At 43.1% G+C, this 13,153-nt stretch overlaps 1 protein-coding gene across 6 annotated transcripts in view; it reads left to right on the top strand.

The window, feature by feature from the left end:
• Window positions 1–8,685, top strand: part of CNOT4 (CCR4-NOT transcription complex subunit 4) — a 71,910-nt gene extending 63,225 nt beyond the window's left edge. For 3 of the 6 annotated variants that reach the window (XM_088532876.1, XM_010212893.2, XM_010212892.2), the window contains 2 exons: window positions 6,270–6,482; window positions 7,272–8,685. In XM_088532876.1, coding sequence (XP_088389002.1) covers window positions 6,270–6,482; window positions 7,272–7,573 — 515 coding nt within the window. In that variant the 3' untranslated portion in view covers window positions 7,574–8,685. The remainder of the gene's footprint in view (window positions 1–6,269; window positions 6,483–7,271) is intronic. The other 3 variants (XM_010212896.2, XM_088532877.1, XM_010212895.2) reach the window with 1 other exon arrangement.
• The last annotated feature ends 4,468 nt before the right edge of the window (window positions 8,686–13,153 follow it).

Raw genomic sequence — 13,153 nt, 5'->3', positions numbered from 1 at the left:
AATCATTGATACACAGAATCAATGAAGTCTGAATGTAAAGTCCTTTGGACCTTAACGCCTACCTCTTTATATGGGATTTAACTCACATTTCAAAAATCGTTTGTGGGATGGCTTCATGGTAAGAGGAGGCCAAATGTCCATTCTTTCTCCCACCACACAGTGAGATACCAGGCAGCTTTCTGCAGCCGTAGCAGAAGGTCCCCTGGAGAGGACAAAGAAGCCCCAGGCGCTGAGGGGCAGTTTCACAGCAGTGCAGGTGCCGTCAGCGTTTGCTGCACTAGGCAGCACCGAGCAGAGCCCAGGACTAATGGGAATGACATGGGAAGGGGGATGCTTTTCTCCTGGCCACGTTTGTCCCTGAAAGGGAGTTGCAAGCCTTTTGCTGAGCTCCATCTCTGGTTATGTCCTGCTCTTTTTATTTATTTATTTCCTCTCTGGGCTGTTCTGTTGAGCTTTTTGTCATTCCGTTCCTCTTGTAGAGGCTTCAGAAGTTGCTGCTGTTGCACAGTGCCCTTGCAGGCTTCACAAGGGCCTCCTTACAGTTATGTTACTGCAATGTCATTATTTTGTTCCTAAATGCACCGTGATCGGCTCTTCACTTGTTTTATTGCTGCCCTGTGTAGTCAGTTACAGAGCATTGCTAATGAGGCTGGGTTTGTTTCATAGGGTTTTTTCTTTTGAATCTCTTGCTTATTTGAAGCCTTTTTTGTAGCATGGCTCTATGTCCCGGTCACGCACATGGCATACTAATGTGCTGCTTAAAAAGTTGCAACCTAAATTTGCAGGAATGTTTGCTGTTTGACAGGAATTTATTTAGGACTTTTGGCATAAAGGTATTACCTGTTATATTGATCAATTCCAAATCAGGCATGATTATCTTGGAATATAATTTTGGTAGTGTAAAGAACTAACTGCACTTGTTTTATGCTTATTTAATGTGCTAATCTTGTGATCTTTGCTATTAGTCAGATTTATTTAAGCATTTAAGCAGTGCTTGTCTCCCATCTAAATAGACTGTAAGGCATGCTATCCTTTTACCTTTAAAGTAAAAGATAAAGTGCACCAGCACCACAGTTATTGCATGAACACTTCAAGTGTTCATTATGGAATTGTTGGTCAAAATTTATGAAGCTGGGAAAAGTCTGCCTCAGTGCAGCTAGCTATTTAACCAATCTGTTCTGAAATATTATGTAAAATGGAACAGTTTATCTATCTGGACTTTCCTCCTCTGAAGAGAGAATCCTCCCTTCCCCAAATACTGCTCTGCCTGATCCGAAGAAATTATGTCAAAGTTTTGCAGATGCAGCATATTAAAGTAACACTGCCAGACTGTCTAAAAAGATGTTGTGATAGGATAGTTACCGCCTTCAGAATTCATGAAATCATCAATTTATCAAACAGATGAACGTTGAAGCTTCTTCTATTTTAAACTCAGTATTTTTGCCTTAAAATGTGTGGGCAAGTTAAGTTTGTGATAAAGCTTATTTGCTCACTTTAAGATGATGGTTGACTGTGCAAACTTGTGATAAAATCACTGTCACTTCATGTTGGCATCAGAAGCATGAAAAACTTCAGCGCTAGAACTGCGCGATCTGCTCACCTCTGGAGCACAAGCTTCCAGCAGACCAAATGGCATTATAAAACGAAATTCAGAATGGGTCTGTCAACTTATATATATGTATATATAAAAAATTATAAAATATATTTTTAAATTTTATTTTTATGTGAATGCTAGTTCTTTCAGTGGGGCTTTGCCAGCTTATTCTTTTCCAGAAACAAAATGAGAAGAAAAGAAATTGCTAATGTTGCTAATTTATCTTCAAATTGGTACATAAAAACTTTTCACTTCTGTCAAGTGGTTTGGAACCTTTTCACTTGCACGCTTTCCTGCTCTTGGACTTACTACTTCAAATTAGTAGGAGGCTGTGGAAGTGGTGTTTTCGCTGCTTCAGAGGGGAAATGATTAAAACACTAGCTCTCACATTACTGGTTTTAGTCCAGGTTAGAGATTAGAACTGTCAAAACTGCTCCCTGCTACCAACATCTACTATAAGAAGTAGGGAAATATAATAGGAAAGCACCTTCTATAGGTCTATTTTAACTGGAAGATAGCCTCTTTGTAGTTTTCAACACTGTATGAGCTTCCTGGCCTTTCGGCTGAACAAAAAGGACAAAGTGGGCATGGGGTGAGTAGTAACTTCTCCTGCAATATCCTTCTCTAACATACATAGGTTTTCAGATTAAGTGAGTAGATGTAACTCCTACCTCTATTTATGCGGTAGCATTTCCATTTGTAAGACTTGTGCTTAAACTTGGTCAGCTACAGCACAGACGTGAGGGCTTAGCTGTTTGGTTTGAGTCACGCTGTGCAGTACCCAGCGTCGCTCATGTACTGGTTTGCATCAGGAGTTTTCCTGATGGGTGTCCTTCCTAGTGGAAGACAGTAACTGAAGCCTTGGAGGATAGAGCTGGAAATCCATTGTGAAAAAACTGTAACTATTGTAAGGGCTAGTAAGATGGGAAAGGCATGTGAAATTTTGGCCATGTGGCAGTGATCCCATCATTCTTAAGGTAATCTATTCTCAAGAGAAGGTAGCAGATCATCTTCCAGTCATCACTGCTGCTTATTCCCTTTCTTCTCCAGTGCATTCCCTGTATTCATCCCATCTATTTTAATCCTTTACCAGATCTCATATTACAAAAGAAATGTAATTGCACCATTTCTCCTTTGAGCTTGGGTATCTCAGAAAAAGCAGAGAAGCTTTCAGTTTGGTCAACCCTCTTTTTCCTCATTCAGTGGCATTATCAGCCAAACTGCAAAACTCCCAGGCTCCCAAGTGACACGGTCCTCACCCTGCCTTGCCACAGGGCCGTGGGGTTGGTCACGGCTTGCCCTGCAGCCCTGCAAACCCTGCTAAATGCAAAGACAGTCTTCTGGAATACTTTGCTTTGTGGTTTGATCGTATCCAGGAGCACAAGGTTTTAATAACAGAGACACTCTTGTTGCTGGCAAATAACACTTTTATACCTAGCAAATTCATTTAGGGCTCTAACCTCTTGATTTTTGCAATTCCAACTGTTTTTGTACTGACAGGCAAGATAAATAAGTCATCTTTATGATTCATATTATTTCTTTTTTTTTCTGTGTTTGGGTAAATAAGTGGTGCACGTGCATCTCCTCACCAAACAGTGTCGGCTTTTACCATTTCCTGTCCTAGCCCCAGATAACCAAGTGCCACTCTGCACTTTCCTGTCTTGGCCCTTGAAAGTTGTGATTACCGCTGGTGATGCTGAACTGTCTGTACTGACACTAGACTCTTTCTGAGTGTGTGTGTGTGTGTGTGTGCATCCACATACTTGTTGCAGTTATGCTTTTTATTACACATTTACTAATTGTGAGTGGATGTTGGGTTAATATCGATCATGAGCTGGTACATCCCCCACTTGCAGAGATTGCAGTGGGTACCTTCACTCTTGTGCTGCCCGGGTAAGCATCTCGTGTGTGTTTTGCTCTATAGGGGAGCTGAGTAACTGGGCAGAGCTGCTTATTTTTGCACAAGTTTAGCATCAAGCTTCTGGAAGCAGTTACAAGAAAAAGTGGAAGCTAATTGTCCCATGTAGTATCTCTCACATGGTGGTTATCTCTGTGTTAGTGAGTTGACTATTTTTGTTATACTGGAGTGGCTGAATTAGAAATTTGTCTCAAATAGGCTGATGGATTTGAGCAAAAATCTAAGTATGTTTGACCTGTTAAAACTTTTAGACTTGCTTGATTTATATATGTGTCTGTGTATATATATATATATAAAAGTTTCTTTTTTAAAGCCAGGCTAACTTAACTACACTGGGGAAGAGGAGCAAAGAAAATTAAATGCACCAAACTTAAAGTTGCTTATTCCCTGTAATACAAACGCACGGTAAAGTGGGACTCTGAGAACAGGAAGCTTGACTTCTAGTAGAAGTGAAAGCACAAGTGAGAGCCAGGTGTCGTTGTGCATCAAGCCCTGGCACCCACCATAGAACAAAACGGCAAAACCCCTGCTTTTTCCTGCCCAAGGTGACTTGCACCCTAGGCCTCTAGCATGTTTCCATGCCAGGTGCAGCCCATGGGTGCTGCCACTGCTGTCCAGGTGCTTGAGAGCCCCCAGAGGAGACAAAAACAAGTGTTGCCAAGAGCTGGTCACATGTGGCTTGAGCCAGAGTTGCTGTCCCAGTAGTTGTTCCCCCCATCTGCCCCACCATAATGCTTAAAATGTCACGTGCTGCATGTACTCGAGGGCAGGCTTTTTGTTTATATCTGCTACCTGATGCTTGACCTGTCTTTCCTGTTGCTTCCTACGTAAGAGTAGTCCCTCTTCCCCTTTGAGGTGCTTTATGCCCTAACCTTGGAAAGGGAGGGCTTCCCTAGCCTCTGCCAGGGAGCGAGGATGATAGCAGCCGCTGGCTGTAAGCTCTGAAGTCTCGGGTTAAATCGCACCCTGCACACGGTAAACCCTGGCAGTTGGGGCACGGGGAGGGCTCCGGCAGTTGCAGCGCGCTCCGCGTTGGTGCCGTTATCCCTGTCCCGGTTCCCCGTGCAGCAGCCGTCCGTGCTGGCCGCGCGCGCCGGCGATGCCGGCTGCCGTCGCGCTGCATGGAGGGGCTTGGGCACGCACGTGATGAGCACGCCGTACGGCTGTGCGCAGTGGCCATGAGGCGTGCAGAGGGCCAGAAATGCCTTGCTGCAACGGTCATCGTGGGCTAAGTGGCTATAGCAGCTGAACACGGTGACTGGTTTGGAGTTTAGTTGATGACATGAACTGAAGTGACTTACCTACATTGCTATTTGTGATTGAAGTTCCTTGCCGTAATCGAGAGAACAGTCTTGTATAAAATGTATTCTTTTTTTGGGGGGGGAGGAGGCAGGGAGGAAGGGGAATAGGGGGAAGGAAATCCAGCCCTGCAGAAGGGAAGTGCTGTATGAAGGTAGCAGGTTTCCAACAGCCCCTGCATTTTTTTTCCAGTTACAAAAGGTGGTCGCTGGGGACATCAGTCCTTTCTGAGTGTTCAGCTTTATGAAAACTTAAATCAAAGATTGGCTTGATAGTGAGTGCTACTTGCAAGGTAGTGATGTCCTCTGACTTTTTTTTAATGCAGACTTGAATCCCCTCTGTTGATGGAGGAGCAGTATCATGCAAATATATCACTTATAATGCTGCTTATTGGCTTGAAAATCCTTTTTTTGAGCTAGGACAGCCAGAGAAGGTATAAAAAGTTGTATTGCCACATTTTTGTTGGAGTAAGAGTTAGCCTCAGTTTACTGTCAATCACTTCCCTTTCAAATAAATTTGACTGCAAGGCTTTTGGTATCTGTTGGTAGACACTAGGATGCTTGTGTCTATGTTGCTGGTTTGTTTTTCTTCAAGATACCTAAAACAAGAAATGCATCAGAACCCAACAGTTGTTTGTTGTAGTGCTAATAGCTAAGTTACTCTGTTAAACTTCTCTGTCAGTACATGCCCTGAAATGGCGAGACAAATAATTCAGGCTTGACTGTCTTGGTGTACAGCTGTTTTGCCTCTGACTAAAACTTGAGGATATTGTTGTGCCGGGAATTATTTTGAAAGGTCTCTAAAGAACTTTTGCTACTGTTCTACAACTGCAAGAGGAAATTGCGTTCCTTCCAACTTCATGAGAACCTGATCACGGTTTCCTTCGAAAGATCATCTGTAGGGCAGTGAATGAGCAAGCTGTAATAAAACAAAACCTTTTGTGATACTCCCCCACCTCCCTGGTTCCTCAAGTGATTGAATTTCCATAGGAAAGCCCTCCCTAGCCTTTCTTCGCTTCAGTATACTGCAAAGAAAGACCCTTTCAGATCTGCTCACCGCTGATAAAGCAGTTAAATTGGGTGATCTAGCATGCAGCAGAGTCTTCTCCTAAAGGATTTGGTGGGTTGTCCCCCAGTCATAACAGAGGGAGAGCTGCCCTCACCTTAAGTATTCAAGTCTCCGAATTGAAAAAAAAAAAAAAAAAATGGGGGAATATGAATTGGAGGAGGAGTTAAATCTTTCTCCAACTCTTAATGCTTGGCTCAAGACCTGCCAGCCCCTCCGAATAATTCATAGGCCACATAGACATCACCCTAGTTTTTGGATAGGGAAGGTATTAAATGCGTAGTTTAAAAAGTAAAATTAAAATCCCATACCCCACCAAAGAAGGACATCTGTTTCTAACTTCAGCTTTTTATTTTTTTATCTTTCATTTTTTTTTGTTGGTAAATCTCCCAGACAACAGCAGTTCTGTAGAGAGTTTAAATATGAAGGAATGGCAGGACGGGCTAAGGGCACTTCTACCGAACATTAACATCAACTTTGGTGGACTGCCCAATGCTTCTTCCCCCTCCAACGCCAACCACAGTGTACCAACGTCCAACACTGCCACCACCGACAGCCTGAATTGGGACAGCCCTGGCAGCTGGATGGACCCCGCAATCATCACAGGTAACCGTTTCTCACTCCTTCAGCTCTGCTGGCAAACCATCAAATGGGTATTTGGCACAAACTGATCTGCATCTGGAGAAAAAATAAAATAAAATAAAAAAGGCAGTATGCGGTGGTCTCTTCCAGCTCCCATCCACAAAACGTCAAGGGTCTAGGAATTTTTGTGGAACCACTAGGTTAAATGAAGTGTCACTTAGCTCTTTGCAGTGCATGCCCGGGGCCTTTGCAGGCAGTCAGGGCGATCGGTGCTTATCCGTAGGGTCGACACAGGCGTCCCTTGTGCCGGATGGCATGTCCGGTATGCGCGCCGCTACTCCTGAGGCACTGAAAGCATTAACTGGACTTTGCTCCTTAAAAAGGGACGTACTCCACTTGTTTATAAAGCTCTCTTTTATAAGGCTGTCTGGTTGTGTTTCCCTGTTAGAGAGGCTGAAGCGTGATGCACATAGGCAGCGTAGGGAGCGAAGCGTGCAGCGTACTGCTAGGGCTTGTGGTAGGATCGTGCAAGCAGGGGTAGTCCTTGTGCAGAACGTGCAGCAGAGAAACGTCTGGTTTGGGGGCAGTACTCTGAGAGGGTACTTTCCCCTACCTGGATATACGTTAAATGCTTTGTGGGCAGGGTAATTTTATGTAATGATGTAAAATGCATTCTCTGTACAACTAACCATGTTTTCTCACTGCTGTTTGTTAGGTTAAATTGACCTCCTTCATGCTTACCTTACCGCTTCTGCTCTGACTTGTCTGTCTCCCTTTTTTCTCTCCTTTTTATTATTTTTTTTCTCTGTGTAGGTATCCCAGCCTCCACAGGAAACAGTTTAGACACCCTTCAAGATGACAATCCTCCACATTGGCTAAAATCTCTTCAGGCCCTCACAGAGATGGATGGCCCCAGCGCAGCGCCGTCACAGACGCACCACAGTAACCCCTTCGGCACACAGATCCCGCTGCACAGAGCCAGTTGGAATCCCTACTCTCCTCCTTCAAACCCCACCAGCTTCCACTCCCCCCCACCAGGCTTTCAGACAGCCTTCAGACCCCCCAGCAAAACCCCCACAGATCTACTACAGAGCTCAGCGCTGGATCGTCATTAGGAAAGCGGGAAGACGAAGGAGAAGAAAAAAGAAAAACGTTAGAAATGCAGGAAGTGTCCTACCCTGACTCCTCCCCATGCCACCTACTGTTCCCCCTCATATCTTTCTTTCTGAAGAATCCAGTTCCTGATCAAACCTCCCCCCCAAATGCAATGCCATCACAGGGTCATGACCGGCTTTTTGTTGAGTTTCTGCTGAGCCAGTGTTTGAAATACACTGTTTGAAATATTGCCTAAAGCAGCCTAAGAAAAAAAGAGAGAGAGAAACCAAAATGCAGTCTCAGTGCTTAAAGAGAATATTACTGTCTTATGTCTTTTGCACATGAATATTTTTGCCTAGTGGGAAAGTGTCAATCTTTAGTAGGGAAAAATGCAATGGAGAATCCAATGCAGAAACAGGAACAAGGTATTTAATTTAAACAAAGTTACTGAACATGTGGGGCAAGCAGTGGCCTGGCATTTATTTTGCATTCAGTGTGGCACTACACAGGGATATAGCTTTTTTCTTTTTCTTTTTTTTGGAAAGAGGGACTTTGTTTTGTCAGTAAGAGGTTTGACATGAAGTGTGTTGAAAGACAAAACATACTTATAGCTATGAGTAACTGGCATGTTGCTAAAGTGGTTTAAAGAGAGGAGAATAAGGTGTTTTTTTTAATTTTGGCTTTAGATTTAAAGTAAACTTCAATGTTTTAAAAGTATTCACAGATTTAATACCTAGTGTATACATAATATAATTATAAGCAGCTGAAACACGAGTGATATTTACTTCAGTCTTTGTCTCCTCTGTCGGTCTCTCTTTCTTTTTTTTTTTTTTTTTTTTAAAAAAAACAAAACAAAACAAAAACAAAAACAAAGATTCACCTGGTAAGGGCACTCTGGGATAGCACTGCATTGGGGCCACATGATCACCATCAGGAGCAACCTCTGACCTCCTCTGCCTGCAGCTTTTACTTAACCCTGTAGTTTCTGGACGTTTGTGCAGTATTGAAAAGACAGGAAAAAGAAACAAATAAACATGGTTATAACCTGACGCTAAACTAAAACCAAGGAAATGTACCTCTTTCTTCAGAATTAAAACTAAAATCTTAAATAAAACAGAAAACTTGATGATGATTTTGTGTTTGCTTTTCTTGTTCTTTTTAACTTATACTTTAAAATTATGTGTCCTTGTATGTTTTTTCTCATGTACATCCTAAAATGAAGCTGCTTCTACATGGAGAAGTTTATTGGAGATTCAGAATACTGTGTTGGATGGTAATAACATTGAAGGCTGGAAAAAAAACATGTATTTTAAAATAAGGGATGCTGTTTTCTTTACTCATAACAGCTAAAGGCCGTTTGTGTTCAAGTCCTCCTGGTATCAGTTGAAATCTGAAGGATGAAGGACTTGTGTTTATACCCTTTCTTAATTAAAGGCCTCGGCACGGGCCAGGCAGCATGGGACCAAGTTTTGAACACGTGGCAGAGGTTGCACGCTGCTGCCCACGCTTTCCAGTGCCCTCCAGTGTCTTTGCTCAAAAGGTGCAAAATGTTTTCACTGCAGCAGGCCATGTTGGACTCATACCACCTATGAGGCCTCCGGTGGGTTCTTCCACTATAGCCGGAGATGAGTGTTGATATTTAAAAGCTGTAACATAATTGAGATGAAACGGTGGGTTGAAATCTTCAATGTAGAGCTCCTGAGAGAGGTGGTTGAGAACCTCAGCTACTAGAATGCCTGTGCAGGGGGAATTATCTCATGTGACCTGTATAGTTTGTGCTGGCTGCTGTCCTAAGGTGGTTGCTGGTGGTAATGGTAAGGAAAGGACTTCACAGCACAGAACTGTGGGCACCTAACACAGGGATATTGGCTCCTCTCTGCATGGAGATTTGGAGTACGAATCCCTTACTGGGAAGGGTAATTAGCCTCCTAATGTCAGGTGTGGAGAGTGGTGCCTAGAGTTACTCCGAATATCCCACTTCTAAATGTCTCCTTGTTGGTGACTGCTGCTTTAGCTGCTCTCTTGCCCATGTGGCTATCTAGAGCTGTATTTGCTGTCTCTGTTAGCTGCACTGAAGGTGCCATTTCTGGACAGGCATTACTTTGGCAGGTTAAGTCCTGTGCCCTGTTTGGTTGGAAGAAGTGTACACTGTTCATGTCTACCCCCTCTCCACTGGAGAGAGAAAAAAAAAAAAACCCAAACCACAGGAATTATTCATTTTTTTGTGACCCTACCACAGAGGGGTAGTGTGGCCGCTTTAACTGTGGCAGGGGAGCGCCTTCCCTCAGGGTTAGGTCCTGTCCTGCCACCATGGCCTTGGCCAGGAGGGAGCGGCGCCTCCCGCCTGTGGTGAAGGCGCGAGGGAATTTGGCCCAGTTCTTGGGGACAGGTAACTTGTGTAGCTCTTAACACCTCTCTAGCAGGTTTCACTTCTGAACAGAATCATACTTCCTAAAGTAGCTGTAACTGCTTCATATTTGCCATGGCAGGTCGTGAAGCAGGTACCTTCCCAGTTTCTTGATTTGTCTTTTAGGTTTGAGATGTGTTAAAGAAAAACACTCCCTTGGGCTAAGCTTTTTCCTGAGCAGGAAAGGCTGTTTCCTGCTGTCACACGATAGCTTGTAGTTGGCCTAAAGACTAACTTTTGCCATTAAGAAAAGGTTAGCCACTAGATTTTCTTTGTTCTGTCTCCCAAGCCATGACTTTTACTTGTGTAGCAGTAAGTTTAGTAACAGTCAAATATGTTCAGGTCGATGGGGAAATGCCACTCTTGACAGCAGTGAGCAATAATGCTGAGGAGGCAGCAGTACAAAGGGTGGTCTCTAGCTTAATTTTTATCCAATATCTGAAGCAGATTTCCCCTGCTGCCAGTTGGGAAGCTACCCGGCATTTCACTCTGTTCAACTGTATGGGACTTTATCAGTTTCTCATGTATATAGTGATCTATTTGTGTTTTCATCTACTTCCTACTCCAAGAAACTCCATACAGGAGCCTTTGTTAAAAGGAGAAAGATCCTGTGACTGTTTTGTCCATATGATTATTTCAGTGCATCTGTTTTGTAGATAACTGCGTGGACATGTGCAACTTAGGCCGGGAAATGCTTGGCTAAAATAGTGATGACCATGGATTAGCAACACATTTGGCAGGTGATGTCTGTAGATTGAACTTGGAGAAACAGGATGGATCAGAATCCTCCAAAACTAATAAAAGCTTGTGTTGCAAGGAAATAGGAAGTTGTTAGCTATGAATCTGTTGGAGGAAATTCTATTTTCAAAGGAGTTCCAGTGTAAGTGTAATAACTCTGAGGTCAGCGGTTCTGGCTGACATTAAAGGTTCATGGCTGCTATTTCATTTATTTTTCATGTATTAAAAGAATGATATACTTCTCAAGAGTATAATGCTGCCTTCTAGGGAAGGTGAAGGTCCATTGCATGAGTAAGTTTTTCCTTTTATAAATTCTGTTTCCTAGGTGCTAGTCAAGCAGGTGCAGGCATGTGATCGCACACATGGTGTCCCAACAGGACTACTCTAACCATACTTAAAATGCTACTGCCAACTTCCATGAGTGTATTTAATCATGGATTTGAACAGTTGTCTTCTAGTTCTTGAACTCTTTTCCTTCTCCCCTTTTCAAAGTGTTCATACATGAGGTACTTATTTAATCTCAGGTCATCAGGAGATAGGATTTGGGGGGAGATTCCAGTCATTCACAGTGCTGAGAGCTGGCCATGCTGCTATTGAGATTTCTTTGGCTTGGACATACTTTTTCCTTCTGCAGAAGGATTCAGTGATTTTTGTTTTAATTCTTCCTCACCCTTGCAAGAGCGTTTAGAAAAATAAATTTGATCTTTTCAAGGGCTTCTTGTTTGTCCTTCTCCTCAGGATGAATGGAACTGTGCCTTAAGATACTAAGGACCTTGGTGTTGGTGTGTAGCGTATGTGGATCCACTGAGTGCAAAGTACTGTGATGAACAGGTTTCTGAGGAAAAATTGCAGTGATGGAATAAAAAAAACAGTTACTGCTCAGGACGGAGATTGGTCAAGACATGTTGGGAGGTGGCACAGTCCTCGAAGTTAAGGAACTGAAACTATCACCAATGCTGGTCAAAGGGGTCACAGTTCCCCCTAACTTGAGAGGAGTGACCTTCGCCTTGGTCCAGCTTGGCAGACAGTAGTGACGTGAGTTTTTAGAGCACCCAAAGCAAAGATGAAGTGCTATTTGCCATGAATGCGTCTCTAGTAAGATTAGTTGTTGCTTTAAATCTTCTGCTGCTGTGTTGGAATAACTATTACTACTACGAGTGACTTCTACTTGACTACAGCCTTACTAGATACTCAGATTGAATGTGCCTCTAGTAACTGTAAGAACTTACACTGTTTTCTTTTGACCCAAATCCCAGCCTCTTTCTTTTCTGTTGCTTTGGAGAAAACAGCAGCAGGTCTACATCCACCTCTTGGGTCCTCTTCCATGTGTAGCTTTTGCTATAAAGAAAGCTCCAAAAGGGAGAAAAGGTAAAGTATTATAGCTTTAGGATAGAGTGTACTGAGGTTCTACCCATTCTTGTACTCTGATCCATGTATTAGAGCACTGTATGTACTTACCTGGCAGGGGAGACACCATGATCACGTATGTGAACAAGATCTTCCTTCCCATCTTTCTTCCTTTCTGCATTTGGTCCAAGACCTACCACTGTGGTGCTTACATGGCAAAAGGAGGGCTCTTGAGAGCGGCCAAGGGAAGTTTTTGCAATACAAGTGTAGGGAGCTTAAGCCATTTGTTGGGATGTTGGAGTCTGACCTGTGCAGCAGGGGTTTGAGGCGAGTTGGGTGATCCTGGCAGGAACAGGTTTGTTGCTAGTTTTTTTAGTGGAAAGGCTCTGGTTTAGGACAGTGCTGATGCAGTGAGAGTAGGTGTTGGTAAGTCATTTGAGCAAAGGGAACCTCAGAGAGAGCCAAAGTGTGGTCAGAATGTGTGTCATTATAAACCTGCGGCATATTTTTTCTTCTAGCTTGCAAATTGCCTCAAAGTTTTACATAGCTATCTATCTTATTTTTCTGTATGTGTGTGAACAAATCCAGCTGGTGATTTCTTACTGCTTTGCTGGTGCTGCCTTCTCTGTGTCAAGTTGCTTATGGCTCTTCACACCTTTAATAGAGCTGATATTTGCTATACTAGTCCCAGGTGAGAAGAAACTGAGCTAAAGGCTAGGTAATTAATAAGAAAACTTGTGGTAGGGCTGGACTTACTGCCCTTAGTCCATCTTTGTTGTTTTTAGTCTCCTGGAAATCTGAGATGAATTTCTAGGAAGCCCCATATGTGTGTTTCCCCAGGGAGGAGCTGTGTGTACAGCTAAGACTGTCAAGGTTTGGGGATCATTTTTTTGTGATAGGAAACGTGACTGTGGCACACATTCACACGCACACACACAGTCAGGAAAATATTATCCCAATGAAACTCTTCAAATTTGCCTTTTTCATGACTAAAATGCTTGCTTTGATTTGACACTTCTCAGTATGAAAAGCAACTCTATCAGTTTCATTGAAAATGCTAACTTTTTGTTATGACTCATCAAAATCAGCATCTTTCTGGACATGTTTG

Source organism: Tinamus guttatus, unplaced genomic scaffold (genome assembly GCF_059628265.1).
Source record: "Tinamus guttatus ecotype Peru unplaced genomic scaffold, ASM5962826v1 Tinamus_guttatus_pri_ptg000472l, whole genome shotgun sequence".
Taxonomy (NCBI): domain Eukaryota; kingdom Metazoa; phylum Chordata; class Aves; order Tinamiformes; family Tinamidae; genus Tinamus; species Tinamus guttatus.
This window is presented reverse-complemented; position numbering and strand designations above follow the sequence as displayed.